The following is a 19,938-nucleotide window of genomic DNA, read 5'->3' as shown; positions in this document are numbered from 1 at the left end:
AAGAACTAACACACCAGAGAAATGCTAGAAAGGGTAACCTGTAATAATTGTAATGATCAATTTCCCATTAAGATTCATGCCAACAAATCCTGTAAAGCATGACAATCAATCTGAACTAATCCCCAAAGTTAGAAGTTTTCAAAAACATGTATTTAAAAAAACAAAACAAAAAACAACATCTTGCCTCTTCAGATATTTTACTTCTCTTTAGTCTCTAAAACTTCGTCAAAAAATATTTTGGTAAAGTAAAAATCTTTAGACATACTCTATTTCCATTATTATGCTGAAAGACAACCTATTTATATATTTTATTTCTTTCCATTTTCTTCTCTTATTTATCTCCTGTCTCTCCTCAGTGGCAGCCAACCACTGATTAAAGCCAAAAGGATTGGTATGACACCAATGATCAGCCCTTGCCTATCTCTTCTCTAATTTATTGATAAATATTTGTGACTTGCTGTTCAGGTCATGTGTTCCATAACTTCATGTGTTTGCACTGGCAATCCTGTCCCCTCCCTTACATCAACCCATGTTTATGCACCACTCAGATTTAGTACTGGTTCTTCTAAATATTTAAACGGAGCTGTCTCTCCTCTTATACATCACTGTATCACACTGAATTGTAGTAGTTTTTTCATATGTGTTTCTGTCCCAATAGTCCTTCTGAACCTGGGAGTAGGTTCTATGACTTAGGATATAGCACCATAAAATCTGTTAGAGTTAATTAAATTTTTATGTCTTAACTATACCTTTATGATATAATGCAAAGGCTGGTCTTTGAAGCCAGCAGTGCCCAGGTTTTTATTTAAACTTTGCAACTTATCATTCTTACAATTGAATCCATAGGAGGCTTACATAGCATGTCTCCTTTGAGATTTGAAAACTATGCCTATTTCGTTAAAATATTTAAATATCATTTTCTTAATTTAAATGAAATCACATAAGCCTAAGATAACTAGCACAAGCTACTGCATATCAGGAAAGCTTCTTGCCTCACCATGCTCTGTGTGCCCTACATGATCCAGTTCCTGGGACACCTTTCCCCTCATTCACTGTGCTTTAGTCACTCCGGTCATTAAAAAAAAAAATTAAAAAAAAAATATATATATATAATTGATTTCAGAGAGGAAGGGAGAGGGAGAGAGATATAGAAATGACAATAATGAGAGAGAATCATCAATTGGCTGCCTCCTGCCCACAATCCAACGAATGTGCCCCTAACAGGAATCAAATCTGGGACCCTTCAGTCCACAGGCTGACGCTCTACCCACTAAGCCAAACCTGCTAGGGCACTCTGGTCTTTTTGATCTTCCTTAAGCACATGCCTGTCTCAGAGACTTTGTACTTGCTTTTTCTTTTGCCTGGACCAGAGATCTCTCTCCCACAGAGATCCATGTTTGTTTGTTTTTTATCACTTCCTCTGAGAGTCCTTACCTGACTCCCTATCAAATATGATACCATGGCCATTCATCTTACCCTTCCTCATTGTGCTGAAGCTTTCCTGCCATTGTGCCATCTATTCCTTCACTTATTTTTTTGCATACTCTCCCCACCCCCTGCCATCCTATATAATAAAGATGTAATATGCAAATGGTCATTACAAGGTGAAGCGTAATGACCGACTGTGGAACGACCGGATCACAGATCAGCAGGAGGGTGGGGCAGCAAGCTACAAGCGGGTGGTGGAGAGCTACAGGAGGGGGCAGAGCAGCAAGCTATGAAGGGGAGGTGGGGGGGTGGAGGGAGCTACAGGAGGGTGGCAGCGAGCTACTGGCTACAAGCGGGCAGTGAAGAGCTACAGGGGGACGGGCAAGGCAGCAAGCTAGGGGAGGAGTCGGGGGAGCTACAGGAGGGCAGGGCAATGGGCGGAGAGCTACTAGAGGGTGGCAGTGAGCTACTGGCGAACTACTGACGCATGGATTCATGCACAGGGCTACTAGTTTGAATATAAGCCTTGTGAAGAAAGAGACTTTATCTATATTGTTTACTCCTATAGTCCCAGCCTCACAATATATTGAACAAAGTAACTGAATCAATCAATCAATCAATCAATCAATCAATCAAAATCCTTCTATGCTCACATTAGGTATAGGATTAAGTAAGGCACACTTGAAAGCTGCCTTAACTCGCTCACCAGCACAACCCATGGCAAACACTGGTATCAAACAGTATGAGAAATGCCTGGCTTAAAGAGACAGTGCAGCTTCTGGGCTTGAAACTGTGTGGTTCAGTAGGTAGAATGTACAGCAAGTTTTCAAGTGAAATGAAGTTAATTGGGTCTAACCTAAAAAATGTCATCATATTCAGCCTTCAATTTTATGCTGACAATGCAGATCCCAGCCATGATACTCAAAGCCACAGAGACTTAAATGGTTCTCAGGAAGAGATAGCATGGCTGCTGAGGTAAACAGCCTCTGACTACTTCACATCAGCTCTGTATCTATTTTGGCAACAAGTATGCATGCCTGTGAGGGATCTAATTTGCTCAGATTTCTAATGTATCCTTCCTTTCAAACAAAAGCATCACAGTACTAGAATCTTAAGGAATAAAACATTTAGAAACATTTTCTGTTTGCAATAAGAATAGTACAGAAGGCACTGGGTGGCTCAGCTAACCAGAGATAGGAAAGCAGTCTTTCACTTCTGGGTCAACATCAAATGTGGCCCCCATCAGTAGTAAATCTACGTCATTGCCATCTGACAGCTGCTCAGCAGGCTTATTCAGAATGAGCTGTTCTCAGTCTAGCTCTTTGCAAACACCAATCCTCACAAATGGCATTAATTTGCATCTTTTGTTGGTAGAAAGCACCCAGAACAAATACCTTGAAATAGCTGTACACACTAGTGTAGACTATTGGTAGCAATTATAAAGTGTACCAAGAGTGTTCAGCTAAGATAGACATGCATCCAGAACATACTTAGCTGATTAAAAATCTCAGTTTCTTGATTTTCCTTACACAATACAAGTCCACTGTTAAAGGTTCTCTCCTTAAAACATGCCTACTTTTTCCTAGAATGAAAAATCCAGGTTTATCTGTTTTTCTCTTTTCTGGATCATGAAGTAGTAGAATTAAGATTGAGTTGGTTCAACTTACTTTTTCTCTGTTTCAAATTGCCCTTTATTCGCATGTTACCTCTCTTCCTTTGTTCCAATCTCTATGCTATAACTCTAGGGTTATACAATTTGAACCCCATCCGCCCTTTCTTCTACAATCCTTCCCTCTCTCAAAAGTATGGCCTGATACTGTATATCTTATTTAAATACCAACTATTCATGTTGCTACTTCTTTTCAACTATTGTGTTCTTTCTGATTCTCTTCAAAATAAAAATCAGAAGTATGAAATCCGATTTGAACCCAAGTATTTATCTCCTAAATATTCTCTCTGAGACTCTTACTAGTACATTATGTTTATAGAGCAAATGGAATCTAAAATCTGGATTTAGATTGTGCTTCTATTATTTATGACATAGGAGCACTGGGCAAACTATTTGCCTTTTTCCTAGCATCATTTGATTTGTCTATAAAAAGAAGCAAACATCATCACATGGTTGTTATAATGGGTTATTGCAAGATAGAGGTTAAAAGTGGACACTCAGAGTCCTTTCCTTCTTCTCTTCCCATTTTCAATTTCTAATTCCTCTAAATACATTTAAGTTTTAAAACAACCATTGGAGGTGCTATAATTACCCATATTTTGCAGATGAAAAAGTAGAGGCTGAGCATGGTGAACTGCGTTCTCTTAACTATCACCTGCTTAGCTCAGGTTTTGTATAGTGCCTTGGTTAGAAACTGTCAAGATGTTTAAATATTTAAAAATAATTTTCAACCACATTTATTTCAAGGAGCCATTGAATCTTTTCATATATAGAAAGAATATGAGAAGCAAGAGAATTGAAGCAACTTGCCAGGCAGTCGAGATATTACCAATTATTTGAGTAGTGGTTATTATTTTGGAATATAATGTATACATGTTACTAAAGCCAATTACCAATCAATATCTATATAAAATTTTTGTAGGTAGTTTTCTACAAGTAGACAGAAATGTCTCCCAGGATAAATCAAGGATTCTATTTCAATTGCATCATATTTTGTAGTTCTCTTAATTTAGTCAGTGAAATAGCTCAGAAAGGTTCAAGAATTTAAATATTTCCTTTAGAATTATAATTGTCAGTGATTATGTCTGCTCAGCTTGCAGTATTCAGTATTTTTGTTCCAAAGGACAAGGCTTAAAGTTTCTGTGTCATTCACATTTAATACTGTTGACAAGATATCCAGTGAAAGAAGAAAACTGACATCTAAAAATAGTGCTTTTTATAGTCCTTGCTCTTTATCTGGAGAGATTCAGTGAAGGTCATGGTTTAAAGAGTAGGTGTGGTTTCTGAAATAACTTTATTCTTTTCACTTTATGCCTCCTACTGCCAGTTACAGTTGCCTCTCTTGTGTGAATCCTAAAAAAAAAAGTTAATCGTAGTCACTGTGCAAATGACACAGTTTAAACTTCATATATTTATATATTATTTTCAGCATCAACTCCTACAGTCCATCTGTAAGGCATATAAAAGGCTCTCACAGCTCTTAGTGGCTTCAATTAAAAGGTAATTATACAAGCAACTTCTTTTCATAAAGCAATAATCTAAATATACATCTTTTGCTTCAGTTCAAACCTCTGTCATTTTCTAAGATCAAAGTCACTCACTAGATGGTGATATTAAATTATTTGCAGATTTATCTGGTGTCACCAGGAAAGAAAGATATCACTCTGTATGGAAAAGAAAGTGTACCCTTTGTTCTAATACATAAATAGTTCTTAACTTCCCCCGCATTTGATACACAGAGCTTGTGTTCATCCTGGAGCTGTCCTCGGGTTAAGAGTTCAAATTTGAGGGACAAGTCTTATCAAGAGACAATGCTATACATTTAGCCCATAATTCCCTGGGATACATCATACATCATGAGTGTTTTGCAAAAAGCTCAGGATAAATAGCATTTGGCCAATAGGGCATTGGGTATGCCAGTGTTTTGCCCCAGGACTTCCTGAAGTGAGGATTGCAAGGTATTGCTATGAGAATAAACTGAGTCATGAAGAAAAATGATGAAAACAAAACAAAACAAAAAACTGAGCCAGATATAGTGTGCTTATTTCCCTGGAAAGCCTAGAAATTTCCAAATTAAGATTGAGAACATAATAAATATACCTACCCAGTAAAATCTAGAAATAGCTTTAATTTCAGAATTTTTAGCTAGAATTAGTCAAAAGTGCAATTCCTGAGCAAAGGACATAAGTAGGTGAGATTTCTTTTCCTAATATCAAATAAATCTAGAAGTTCTTATTAATATTCTGAGCCAGGGGATAGAATTGGAGCATCCTTCATGAGCTCAAAGCAGTAGAGTGTTCCCAGACTAGGATCCAGACTTTTAGGAACCTTCTCAATGGGCGGCAGAGCATTCAGTAACCCAGTATTTCCCTAAGAGTTTTTCAATTATATTTCCACTACTTGAGTTTTCTAGTTCTAGGGATATTGTATCAGTCAGAATGGGCTAAGTTATGCTGTGATGACAAGCAATTCCAAAATCTCAGGGCCTAAAAATAATAAAAATGTATTTCTCACTCAGAGCACATACTCAACCCAGGTCATCAGGGAGGCTCTGTATGTCAGAGTGACTCAGGGGTTTGGGATGATGGAGGATAAAAGATTTTGCACTGGCAACGACATTCTCAGGCATGACACCACAAGGCTCACTTCCATACACAACCAATGAGCACATGTGGACAGCTAGTCACATACCTTCAAGGGGTAAAAAACACAATCCTCCCACATGCCCAGGAGAGGAAAATGAGATATCATCTAATGATAATAATATGTCTTGTGATGGTATGGAGCTGGCTAACATTCATTTAACTTCTTTGCATCCACCAAAAGTTTACTTTTTAAAAATTTTACTTTCTTTCAGATTTTTTTTTTTTACATATTACTTCTTTGCATTTATTTATCAAACTAGAACCCTAAATGGCATCTGCCACATGCTTCTTAAACTTCAATGTGCATTTGAATAGCAAAGGGAACTTCCAAAACGAAGATTTAGACTAGGTAGGTCTGAGACGGGGTCTGAGTTTCGACATTTCTAACAAGCTCCCAGGTGCTGCTGACACTTCTGGTCTTCAGAAAACACTCTGGCTCTACCAAATGCCTCTTTTTGCACCTGCATCCAAGTAGCTCAACTTTTGCTAGAGGAAAAAATCACAACTAAACTGACTAGTTGTACGCTAAGCTCTTTATTTCAAACCTCAGTACAATATAACTTTGGCAACCCCCAGACCCACCTACCTCAAGCTTACCTTCCTCATTTCAGAAAATGACATCACCATCAGTGAAATATACTCGTTCAATCTTAATCAAGCATACCACCACCTCTCACCTGGATTACTGTACAGGCTTCATGGGTTCCTGTCCTACCATCCTACAGTCCATTCTCCATAGAATAACCATAGACCCTCTTCTAATTAGATTGAATCACATCAGTCCTCTACTGTAAACTGTTTTCCTTTGCACTAAGAATAAAATCCAAACTCCCAGCACAGAATAATTTTTTCCTTACCTAGTTTTCCAAACTCATCTCATGACAACCTCTTTTTAGCTCACTACTCTGGCCACTGGATCATCTTGCCCTTCCTTAAAGACCCCAAGATTTTTCCATATGCTATTTTCTCCAAATGGAATGAACTCTCATTCCCTGACAAACCCATTCTCTCCACTCTTTGCATGTCTAAATCCACCTCACCTTTTGGGTCAGACTTTTAAAGGGCATTTCCTCATTAGAGACCTCACTGACTATTTTTTTTTAATCTAAAGCAGTCCCCAAACATTATTCCCTATGTCGGTACTTTGTTAATTTCCTTCAACATATATATTAGTGTTTGTAATTATTTTAATTCTTTTCTTGTCTACTTTATTTTGTATTTGTTATATGTGTCACCTTCAAGTTGCACCCTTGCATAATTGTACTGTACTGCACAGAGTTAAAGCTCAGTGAATATTGGTATGATAAATTAGTGGGTAGATAAAAGGATGGATGAATGATTGAACAATATTATACACTTTCCCTTATAATATATTTTTTTTACTTTGGCATTTTCCAAAATATAATTCTCTGTAGAAGAATATCCTATTAAATCATCCAATGAATAAGTTCCAAATCAGTGAATTTTAATGGCTAAAACTAATTCTAACATTTCTTCTATTTAGTCACAATAAATACACAACTGAGAGAAGCTTAAAAATCTCCTGGGTTTATGTTATAATCAGTAATATGTTATGAGTTTCTTTTTTAAAAAGAGGAAAAATAAGCATAACTGTTAGAAGTATTTCATTATATATCTATACAATAGACTCCCTTAAAATTCCCTAGGAAGCATTATATGTATCTAAAGATTTTTTTCTTTTTTATAATAAAGTCAAAATTTATTGGTTTAGTAGAATGTAATAATTCATGTAAGGTCAATTAAAAGTATATATGTAAATTACTAAAAAATCATAATCTTCTAGAGCATCAGAGAGCTACGAATGAGATAGACTAATTTCTAGAAAGAGGAGATCCTTTCAGAGGTAAGCCAACAATTTCAGCTGGTTCCTTTTTTTTCCTCTTGGGAATGTTTGCTAAATCTGGGCAAGAAGTGAGGAGAAGGTATAGCGCAGGCAGAGGTCCATTAGAGCAGAAAGAGAAACTTTTTCAGTTGGCAAGGGCTGGAGAAATATACGAGAAATGTAAGGGCCCCTAAAAATCTTGCTGGGACTTTTCTCCAAAAGACTTTTGTTGAGTTCTAGAACTATGTAGCAAGCTGAGGAATTATGATGAAAACTTTTCAGCCACAGAATGTAATTTTCTTCATCCTTGTAAATAGGCATTTGACAATAAATGCCTAGTGAGAAGAGTCCAGCTTTAAGCAACCAGCTGGACTTCTCCTTAAGCTATTTGCAGCATTTGAAGTTACCAAGGCAGGAAGCTGGGGCACTGAGCTGAGACCTATTGCAGGGCAAAGCTGAATCTTCTGCAGCTTTTCAGGGTTGATGGGATGGGTACACATAGGCTCTCCATCCAAAAGACACGATGGTAAAAGGGGATTAAATAAATGTATTTTTACTAAAACTGCAAAACAGCCTTGACCCAGACCAATTCTTGACTGCATTGAAGTACCAGCTCCTCACTGTATTTAGACAACCAAGGAAAGGAGGAATGCTCTTTGGTGGACATGAACATTGTCTGAAGTCCCGACAATTATTTGATACAACGAGTGACATTCAATAAAAAATTACTAGGTATGCCAGATGATGTGACTGACAAAACAAAACAAAAGCTAGTTTACAGATTATCCTGATATTAGATTTAGCTGTTAGGGTATTAAAATGACTATGGTTAAAATGTTAAGGAAAACAGAAGGGGAAAAAGACAAAATAGACTGTCTTTTTTTGATGGAGAATTTTAGAAGAGTTGGAAACTTAAAAAAAAAAAGGAATGTATATTCTAGATCAAGAGTTAGTGACCGCCAAAACCGGTTTGGCTCAGTGGATAGAGCGTCGGCCTGTGGACTGAGGGGTCCCAGGTTCGATTCCGGTCAAGGGCATGTACCTTGGTTGCGGGCACATCCCCAGTGGGGGGTGTGCAAGAGGCAGTTGATCGATGTTTCTCTCTCATCGATGTTTCTAACTCTCTATCCCTCTCTCTTCCTCTCTGTGAAAAATCAATAAAAATATATTTTAAAAAAAAAGAGTTAGTGACCTACAACCTGTGGGCCAAACCCAACCCATTGCCTGTTTTTGCATAAAGTTTTATTGAAATACAGCCTTGGTCACTTATAGTCTATGAGTGATCTTTTGATACAACAGCAGAGTTAAGTAGTTAGGACAGACATTATATGGTGTGTAATGTCTAAAATATTTATCCTGTCTTTGACATATATGTTGAACTTTGACATATGAATTGTTTGAGACTATCAAGATTTAAACAACACCTTACTTCCAAATATCTATATTTTTCCATTAGCTCCTTCAGGACAGATAGCATTCAATAACTGTGAGGTATTATCATTTGTTGAACAACTAGTGAACTCATAGTTTTATTCAGGATCACATGTTAAAAAAACAACAACTTTGGAATTGTGATGTTGAACTCAGAGGTTCAGATCCCCAAATCTATAACTTGTGATCCTGAATAAAATTGCAAAGATTCCATCTATTTTAAAGGAAGTAATGTTCTTCAACTTCTCTTTATCATTCATGGGTTTTGCAATGATTACCTGAGCTCTGGAAGTGAGGACTCTGACAAATTCTTGAAATTTGTCAACAAGAATAAACAGGCACTCAAGTGCTATGCTTTGCATATTTACAACAAGAGTAGCCACTTTGTCATGGAGGGCCATGTAATTACAAATACATGTATATGAATGCCAAACTAATATTGTGATTAGTGATAATAATAGCTCAGATTTATTGAATGTGTACTATGGTAACAATTGGTATTTGTTAAATTTGTTTTTATTGATTTCAGAGAGTAAGGGAGAGGGAAAGAGAGAAAAAAACATCAGTGATGAGAGAGAATCATTGATCAGCTGCCTCCTGCACATCCATACAAGAGATAGAGCCTGAAACCCCGGCATGAGTCCTGACTGGGAATCAAACCATGACCTCCAGGTTCATTGATTAACACTCAACCACTGAGACACATCGGCTGGGCACAACTCCATTTAATTGGCCTTCTGTGACCTCCCCATTGGCATTTTTTAAGAACTCTAATGCAATTATAATGTTCAGGCAAGGTTAACAAATTACTGATCTAGCTTTCTTCTCGTAGCTTTACCGATCACTTGCTGTATTCCAGTCATACTGCACAACAGAAAGCTTGCAGAACAAGTAACTCCTGACTCTCAGGCTCACTTCAGCTTAATTGATGGATATTTCAAAATTAAAATCATCTGCTGCTGCACCACAGTACTGGGTTATTTGTTTCTTAATTGCTCATTTAAAACAAACAAATGAAACAAAACAAAACAAAACAATGGCCCTGGCCAGTGTGACTTGGTTGAGCCTTCAATTCCAGATCAGGGCATATGCCTAGGTTTCAGGCTCCATCCCTAGTAGGGAGCTTTCAGGAGACAGCCCTTGGATGTTTCTCTCTCTCTCTCCATTCCTCTCTCTTTAAAATCAATAAAAACACATTTTTAAAAATTACACATATTTTTGGCTCTAAGTATTTGTAAACAAAACTATGGTGACTATTGTTTTCTTTCTTTCTTCTAAATAAGCTGCAGTAATAAAATGTATTGTCCTCTTTTAGGCAAGGTACTAGGCATTTGTGCAATGAGGAATGAGGTAGTGGCCAAAAATGCATGTGATACATGAAGTGTTTTGTTGCAATGGAGCAAAATTCCCCTGAAAGGTAGAAAAGATGAAGTGAACATAAAGCAAACTATTCTCTTTGTTTCTCTCTCTGATTCTCTCTTCCTCTTCTCCCTTGCTCCACCCTCACCCCCAGCTATCATTTACTATCTCTCTCTCTCTCCTAATGAACCACCATAAAAGTAGAAGAAAACAGAAGAAACAAAAACCTTAAACCAGGACTCAAGCTCCTTGACATCTCTTCCCATAAAGTCAAACCTTCAATGACTAGGTAGATTATTGCTCCAACCTCTGTCTTTAAAATGTTTGTTAATGAAAGTTTGAAAACAGAAACAGGTTTTAAGGAACAACTTAAAAGGGAACATTTATAACCAACTATTCATATTTCCATGTGAAGAGACTTCTATTAGAATATTATCTTTGCTTTTTCTCAGTCCCCATCACTCACTCCACTAAGGAAGGAGGAATGACTTATCTGCCTGATTAATCTTCTAGGAGAAAGCATTAGCAAACCTGGTTCAACTCCTTTTGCTTTAGACAGCTGTCTACCTGTCAAGGCCACACATTCTGCCAGTTCTATGTAGTCTGTCATCTCTCACACGTGTGTGTGTGTGTGTGTGTGTGTCTGTGTGTATGTCTGTGTGTGTGTGTAAAAGAGGCAGTATGAAAGAATAAGAGAGAGAGAGAAGAAGGAGAAATAGGAGAAAGAGGAGGAGGAGGAGATGAGGAGCAGGAGGAGAGGGAGAAGGAGGAGGAAGGATGAGAAGGAGAAAGAGGAGGAGATGAGGAGGAGGAGGAGGAGAAGCAGCTGACTGTGCTTGTCCAGGTGTGCCAGAAACAAGGTGGATCTGTTTATTTAATTTCTGAGAAGGCTGACCCACTTGGCCAAAAAGTTCAGCCATTTCCTCAAAACAACTTTATAAGTAACAAGTATTCTTAATTTGTTGGACTACTGTGCCTCGTTCACAACAGGTTCTGATATTATTTCTACCTTGTCTGGTATAAAATTTAGAAAATCACCTCGAGTATAAAATTAAACACTAACATGTGGAAAAATATAAAATTTTCAATAATCCCACTATATTTAATACTTTATATCTGTATCCTCAATTTTTAAAATTGTGTGCATTTGTTTGTGGTTTGTCTTTTTTATAAAGAAAAGCTGGATCACAGTGTCTACTTTTGTATATTTTTTAAAAAATATGTTCTTATTGATTTCAGAGTGAGGAAGGGGAAAGAGAGAGAGAGAGAGAGAGAGAGTGGGGGGAGAGAGAGAGAGAAAGGGGGAGAGAGAGAGAGAGAGAGAGAGAGAGAGAGAAAGAGAGAGAGAGAGAGAGAGATATCCATGAGAGAGAAACATCAATGGGCTGCCTCCTGCACATCCCCTACTGGGGATCAAGTCCACAACCTGGGCTTGTGCCCTGACCAGGAATCAAACCAGCAACCTCCTGGTGCATGGGACGATGTTCAACCAACTGAGCCATGTTAGCCAGGCTAATTTTATATTGTGTAAGGTTTCCAAACAAACTTTATGATTATTAGCTTATTGAAATCTCTCTGAAATTATCAAATAATTTCATAAAAAATGTCATTATTTCTAAATATTTTAGGGCTAGGAAAATTTCACATGGTGGGTAATATGTATTAAATTCATGTGGTTAAAATTCATAAACATTATGTCTGATGTATCACCTTCTCAGAAACTCCAGCTGCTGGTATCTTCCTACTGATAAGAAAAGTGGCAGAGTCATTCTTTATACAGCATACACATAATCTCTAGTATATGCTTAGCATTGTGTTAGGCACTAGAGAATTAAGAATAAGAAAACATGGTTTCTGTCCTAAAAGAATTCAAATAAAATATCAATACAACAGATTAGTGATTTTATATATTAAACTGTTTAATGACCCCATTTTGGCTATCTCAACTGATTTATAATTATAAAAGTTCATAGAACATACTCAACTAATATTTACTGGTGACAACATGTCATTTAAAACTTAGTCTATTACTGTATATTAATAAAATATGTATGTAAAATATTTTAATCTCTATATATGTACATATGTTATAATTTACATGTGAAAGAATTGGAAAACATACATCTACCTATCCTATATAATAAAGAGCATTATGCTACTTAGACCGAAGAGCAGAACGACCTTCCAGACGACCATCTGGACCACCGTCTGGATGAAGCCAGGACTGCGAGGGCCGAGCCCCTTGCACGAATTTCGTGCATTGGGCCTTTAGTCTTAAATAATTCTCTGAAGTAGGTGACATTTAATGAGCTTTATAAATATAGATGTGCAAGAAATGAAATTCCTCAAGAAAAATAGAAAAATCTATGCATCCATCCATCTACCTACCTACCTAGCTATCTACCTACCTAACCTACCTACCTACTCATCCATCCACATTTGAATGTGTTTTTTAGATGTACAGTTCAAGTTAGTCATATGTTGAGTTATAAAATTATACTCTTATTAATATAAATTTTATACCATATGGTTTCATTTACATATGGAATCTAAAAATATTCAAAACTACTGAACAAACAAAACAAAATAAAAACAAATTCATAGAAACAGAGACCAAAGGTTGCCAGAGGGGAGAGGGATCGGGGGATGGATAAAAAGGTTAAGAGAAATATAGTCAATAAGGACAAATGATTACAAGAATTAGTAGGTGAGCACATTGTAAGGTATAACAATGTCAAATCACTGTATTGTTCACTGGAAACTAATATAACTAATATAATATTGTATACCAACTACACTTACATTAAGAAGTACAAAAATAAAAGTAAAAAAGAGACCATTTTTTAACTCAATGCATTTTCTGTACACATAGATATGAATACCTCCTAGTTACACAGCTCTTTTATAACTTGCAAACATTTCACATATTGTATCTCATCTACTCGTCCTCCAAACCTCCAGAGATGCGATTTCATTTTGCAAATATCAAGTCAAGACTTGAGTGAGATCATATGACTTTTTCAAAGGACACACAAGCAGAAAATTTAGGACAGATAGAATCAAAAGCTTAGGAAGTAGCATGGTCTCCAGAAAAGAGGTTAGTCTTTGCAATAACTGTACCTGGGATGGAATGTTCACTCTGCCTCATGTAAGTGTATTGCTCCCCTGCAGATCTTCAGTTTCTTTCTATGGAAACTGAGGCAGGGCTATCACCTTGCAGGTTCTTGTGAAGACTGGAGTTAATTTATGCAAGTGCCCAGTTGAGTGCCTGGTATTTTGTAGGAGATGGATACACTGAGGCTGCTGTTTATTCTAGAATATCATGCACTTGACTTATGGTATGCGAGTCAACAACAGCATATACACATTGGCTGTCAAATTATTGACTAATTTCTATGGGTTTTAAATTCAAGATCATTTCTTTATTTTACAGAATGTTCCTGTTTCTCTCCATTATAGGATCACCTGCACTTAGAGAATGCAAACTCATTTAATTATTAACGTACAAAACACTGAATTTGAAAGTAAAAATGTTCTACAAAAGAGTGATATTCATTTCTAACAAAATTTGTAAGGATTTATGATTTACTTAAGCCATGCAATCATTCCCATTTATTCATTACCATGAATAAACAAGACCTGAATAGTATTAAGATTAAATAAAATAAACAAAGTCTAATGTCTAAAATTAGAGGAAAAATAAAGTTCATTAAAATATAAATTCATAAGAAAATTTTTGGTTATACCTAATTCTGAAATACAGGTCTGAATGTTGACAGCAGTTAATAAAAGAAACTTTACATTTCATATTCTTACATTTTATATTTTGAAATGAAGTTATATATTACATTCTGTGATTATATGTGTGTATTCTCCCAGAAAAGTGCATTTAAAAAAACCTAACAACCAAATGCTGTCAGATATGTTTATATACCAAATCAGTAATTGAATTGATGATTATTTGATTACATACAACCTTATATCTATTATTTTGATTTTGACAGAAATAAGACTCAGTGAAGCCAAATATCATTGATTACTGATATGCACATAAATCTAAATATTATATATATATGCATTTATGTGTAATCAGCATTTATGTGTAATCAGCATTTATGTGTATATCAGCATTTACTATTTATGTGCATATACCTACAAATATAAATGAACACACACACACACACACACACACACACACACACACACACAAATAACCAAAATAGGGCTCGCCCAGCTGGTGTGGCTCTAGTGTTGAGTGTTGACCTATAAACCAGGAGGTCATGGTTCTATTCCCAGTCAGGTCACATGCTGAGGTTGTGGGCTACATCCCCAGTAGGGGGCACATTGGAGGCAGCCAATCAATTATTCTCTTTCATCACTGGTGTTTCTATCCTTCTCTCCTTCACCCTTCCTCTCTGAAATCAATAAAGATATATTTTAAAAAATAAGGTTCAATGTAGGCAAATAATCATCAAATCAATTGCTGACTTGGTAAGTAAATATATTAGCCAGCATTTGTTTTTCAGATTTTTAAAAATTTGCTTATTTTTCTGATAATCAAATACATTTACTTTATTGATAAGGGTTATTATTGTTTAAGATACTTCTCCATCCACAAGACAGAATGTTACTTAGGTGTTTTTTTTTAAGAATTATACATATTTGTGAGCAAGAGTGAGAAAATAAACCAAAAGTACAACAAAACATAAAGACTCTTAACTAAGTATTGTTCCTGACAATGTTCAACTTTCCTATTGTCTTGTGTTCAAATTTTGTTCTAAACCTCATAATGTTTATTCATGTATAGAGTTCATCTTGACTGTCAGGGTGAAATGATGACAGTATCGGAAAAAGACAATTATTTGCATTTGTAAAATACCAAGCAGTTTAACTGTGCTCAAAATATTCATCCATTATACTCTGTGGGAAAAGAGGGGCTATTTTTAGAAAATCTGGCCTTTGTAATCTTGTGTGAACGATTAATTTTCCCTGGTGTAGTAACACTGTGATTTTGTTCATACCTTAATGTCAAAATGCAGTGAGAAATTTGATACCTAAGTGACACCGCCTTATCAATTCCTAACTACTAAAAGTTAAAGAATTTAATTAAAAATGTATGGTATTTTAAAATAAGTTTTATATACTATTTAACACAGATATGTGCCAATCATGATAAACAATCTTATTCCTATAGATAAAACTGAATACCAAATTTGTTCTCATGCCTGTCAATGAATTCTTTTATTTAAATAGCGGGATCCGTAAAAACTCAAACCCTAGGAACCAGTTTAGCACAAACTTACAAGTATTATATCAGCTTACTATCACATCCTTTTTCCCTTTAGGCATTTTTTCAGGTTTTTTTTTTGTTTTTGTTTTTTTTTACAGATTTGATTGTACAGCAGAAGGTTAAATTCTCACGCAGTGATCATTAGCAAAAATAAACAGAGCGAGTACTAAAGCTGGCTTTGCACCTACTGAATGCTGCAAGTGTCTGTACTCATTTGATATGCATCTTGCAAAGCTCGGCTGTTCCCAGAAGGCCACTCCATGAAGACTGAGAGAGCAGCGTCTGCTAGTGGTGCCTGCGTGTCACAAAGAACAGAGAGAAGCTTTATAACAGGGATGCTAGAAGGCATGGCATAATTGTGAGGCAGACTCAAAAACGGGGTTTGTACATTTTCTTGCTTTAAAAAAGCATGCAGATGAGAGTATTTTGATTATTTTTGTAATGATTATCAGTCACACTGAGAAACCACAGCATCAGCAAGATTTTCTAGGTCTCTTCATTGGCTCCACATATGAAGCACTTCATTAAAATTGTCTCATTAGCTGCTTATTGGACATACTTAGTTATGGACATAGGACAAAAGCATGACTTCATAAGCAAACATAGCATGCTGCTCCTGGATGGCGATTATCCTTTGGGTTTGAGTGGGCCATCCTACTTTACCTGTGGCATTCAGTGGACACTGATTGAAGGCCAAGTCACCTGCTGGAGTCCTTTTCCACACCATGGACATCAGATAATCCTCTGGGCATATTTCATAAGGTGCTGCAATTTAAAACAGAGGGATTCGACTTTAGCAGTTTCTTTTTAAAAATATTGGCATCGCTCAAATGCATCACCCTAACTGTAGAGCTCTTTCATTTTCTTTAAAGTATACTAGTATTATTGATTGAAATGTCTTCATAAACAAACCAAAAAACCCACCGGGTTTCATTTCATTATCTTCAAAATCTTCACAGAAATGTACTTTCTTTTGAAAGTGCTTACTGTATAGGCTTTTTAAAAGTCATTTGGATTTGTCTATAAAGTGAAGATTACTTTCAGCATAAAAATAATAAACTCTGATATTCATTATGTTTTGGAATGTTACACAATAAAATAATTTCTAATAAACTGAAAACCTTATTAAAATTATTAACTGTAAGTATTAAGAGTAAAACCAAAAAGCAAAAATATATTACATTTATTCTTCATATTAGTACAGTGCAATAATGACATTCATACTACATCATATAAAAATAAACTGACTTAATTTTGGGGGCCTTATTATTTTCAAAAGCTCAATTTAATTACTGAGGCAAGAAAGTTAAAGGGAATATCAAGAATAACAGATGTGTACCAGAAATACTTTAATGGAAAGCCAAAGAATTTGTAAAAGAACGAACTCTATCTCTATTGTGTTAAACCTGACACCTTTCTCCCAGATGAGAGAATATATTAGTCCCTTCTCTAGACATACCTACTGTTGTGTTTTCCACACAGTGCTGCCATTTATATGTTCATACGTCTGCCTTCACTACTAGCCTGGGATCTTACTGTCTGCTTTTCTCTGTATCTTTCACCTAGTGATGTGTCTGGCACACAGAAGTTGCTCAAAATTGAACAAATGAATACATTAATATATGCTTATAGAAGTACTAGAAGCCCAGTGCACGAAATTCGTGCACAGGGGTTGTGTCCCCCAACCCAGCCTGAACCCTCTCCAATCTGAGTTGCCCCCAGTGGTGGAGGAAGCCAAGTTTCTGCAGCCCTAGCCTGAGTTGGCCTCCACTGAAGGCTACTAAGTTTTAATTATAGAATATAAATAAATCCCAGATACCAGGGCCTCCACTTGGGTCACTGGGGGGCGTGGCCAGCCTGCAAACGACCACAGTTCCCTCACCCAGGCCGCCCCTTGGCCCAAGGGAACCCCCACCCTGATCCAGGACACCCTCAAAGGGATGTCCAGGTAGGATCGGGCCTAAACAGGCAGTCGGACATCCCTCTCACAAAGCAGGACTGCTGGCTCCGAACTACTCGCCTGCCTGTCGTCCTGATTGCCTCTTACCACTTCAGCCTGCCAGCCTGATCACCCCCTAACCACTCCACTGCCAGCCTGATTGATGCCTAACTGCTCCTCTGCCAGGCTGTTTGCCCCTAACTGCCCTCCCCTTCAGGCCTGGCCCCCCCTAACTGCTCTCGCCTGCAGGCCTGTGTTGCCCCAACTGCCCTTCCCTGCAGGCTCGGTCAGCCCCAACTTCCCTCCTCTGCCAGCCTGGTCACCCCTAACTGTCCTCCCCTGCAGGCTTGATCACCCCCAACTGCCCTCTCTTGCAGGCCTGATCCCTCCCAACTGCCCTCCCCTGCTGGCCTGATCCACCAACAACTGCCCTCCCTTGCAGACCTGATCCCTCCCTTGCTGGCCATCTTGTGGCAGCCATCTTGTGTCCACATAGGGTCAGTCATCTTTGACCACATGGGGGTAGCCATCTTGTGTGTTGGAGTGATGGCCAATTTGCATATTACTCTTTTATTAGATAGGATAGAGGCCTGGTACACGGGTGGGGGCCAGCTGGTTTGCCCTGAAGGGTGTCCTGGATCAGGGTGGGGGTTCCCTTGGGCCAAGGGGCGGCCTGGGTGAGGAGACTGTGGTCGTTTGCAGGCTGGCCATGCCCCCCAGTGACCCAAGTGGAGGCCCTGGTATCTGGGATTTATTTATATTCTATAATTAAAACTTAGTAGCCTTCAGCGGAGGCCAACTCAGGCTAGGGCTGCAGAAACTTGGCTTCCTCCACCACCGGGGGCAACTCAAGACTCCTGCTCTCTCCAGTTCTGTGGCTGCCACCATTTTTGTTGGGATTTATTTATCTTCTATAATTGAAACTTTGTAGCGTTGAGTGGAGGCTTGGGTCCGCCAGGGTGTGCGGCAAGCTTGGCTTCCTCCATTGCCAGGAAAACCCAAGCCTCCTGCTCGCTCCATGGTCGCAGCCATCTTGGTTGGGTTAATTTGCATACTTGCTCCTGATTGGCTGGTGGGTGTGGCTTGTGGTTGTGGCAGAGGTATGGTCAATTTGCATATTACTCTTTTATTAGATAGGACTAAAGGCCCATTTCACGAAGAGATTCGTTGTGCAATAGGCCTTGCTTCGAGCACTGGTTTTCCTCCAGCACCCGGGACACAAGCCTTTGCTCCAGCCAGAGTCTGCCGCCTTTGCAGCAGAATCCAGCCAGAGTCTGCCTTCTTTGTCTTTACTGCAGGCTCCAGCCAGAGTCTGCTAATTTCGTCTTTGCTGCAGACTCCGGAGTCTGCAGTCTTGTCTTCACTGTGGGCCAGAGTGCCGCTCCTGTAGATCCCTTTGCCCCCACCCTCCCTCTCATAGCAGGCATCTTGTCCTGCCCAGCCACACCACGTCTGGAGCAGCTGGGTGGCCACCCTCTTTGTCCTTCTAATTTGCATATTCCCCCTGATTGCCCGGCAGGTGTAGCGGAGTGATAGTCAATTTGCATGCTTCTCTTTTATTATTTATATTTAATAAATAAGTAAGGACCAAAAATAGTAAATACCTAGTATATACATGAGTGTGACTTCCTGGGAGAAATTTATTTCTTTGCAGATAATATACTAGTTAATCCATGCTAATCATAAGTCTACTGAAACTAATTATATTTCAACATTTATGAATTTAATAGGGTACATTACAGTTATTAGGAGAAGAATGCAATTTGAAACATCACAATATTGAAGTAATATGTCCTTGATGATTACTAAGATAAGATAAATGGTTTAAACATGGGGTCTTTTTAGAACTGAAAGTGACATTAAAAGTCTCATAGTCCATCTCCTTCCTCTTTACAGCTGAGAACACCAAGGCCCAAAGGGAGAAGGCTTGTCTAAGGTGACAGAGCTCACAGTGATATTGGAAGGACTAGGTTTCAGCATCCCGACTCCTCAGTAGCCATTGTTTGGACTTCCCACATATCCTTTGTGCTACCCTTAATTTTTCAATATAATCTCCCTAGCGCTGAGTTAACATATGTATTTTTTCAAATTAGATTCTTATTAAAACACATAGGCAATTGTTTCCAACCTATGGAATCTTTGCTTGGTGGATGGTTTAGCGATTGATTCGACCCTCACCACTCCCGTTTTCATAAAATGTCTTCTGTCACCTCACCAATGATCTATTTCCTAACTGTCAAACCTAATGTGCTCATCTTAGTCATTACTCACTAGACCTTCTTTGAAGCACTTATACTTGGGCTTCTCCCTCTTCCTTGAAAATACTTTCTTTAG

General features: G+C 37.9%; 1 protein-coding gene across 1 annotated transcript in view; it reads right to left on the bottom strand.

Annotated features, from left to right (window-relative positions):
• The window catches only part of ADGRB3 (adhesion G protein-coupled receptor B3), a 705,567-nt gene that overhangs the window by 380,345 nt on the left and 305,284 nt on the right, over positions 1 to 19,938 (bottom strand). The window contains exons 7-8 of the mRNA XM_054722440.1: positions 16,329 to 16,430; positions 15,854 to 15,960 (exon numbers count right to left, since the gene is read on the bottom strand). Of these exons, the coding sequence (XP_054578415.1) occupies positions 15,854 to 15,960; positions 16,329 to 16,430 (209 nt within the window). The remainder of the gene's footprint in view (positions 1 to 15,853; positions 15,961 to 16,328; positions 16,431 to 19,938) is intronic.

The sequence above is a fragment of the Eptesicus fuscus genome, chromosome 10 (genome assembly GCF_027574615.1).
Source record: "Eptesicus fuscus isolate TK198812 chromosome 10, DD_ASM_mEF_20220401, whole genome shotgun sequence".
Lineage (NCBI taxonomy): Eukaryota > Metazoa > Chordata > Mammalia > Chiroptera > Vespertilionidae > Eptesicus > Eptesicus fuscus.
The sequence above is the reverse complement of the archived record's forward strand: the minus strand, read 5'-3'. Positions and strand labels throughout refer to the sequence as shown.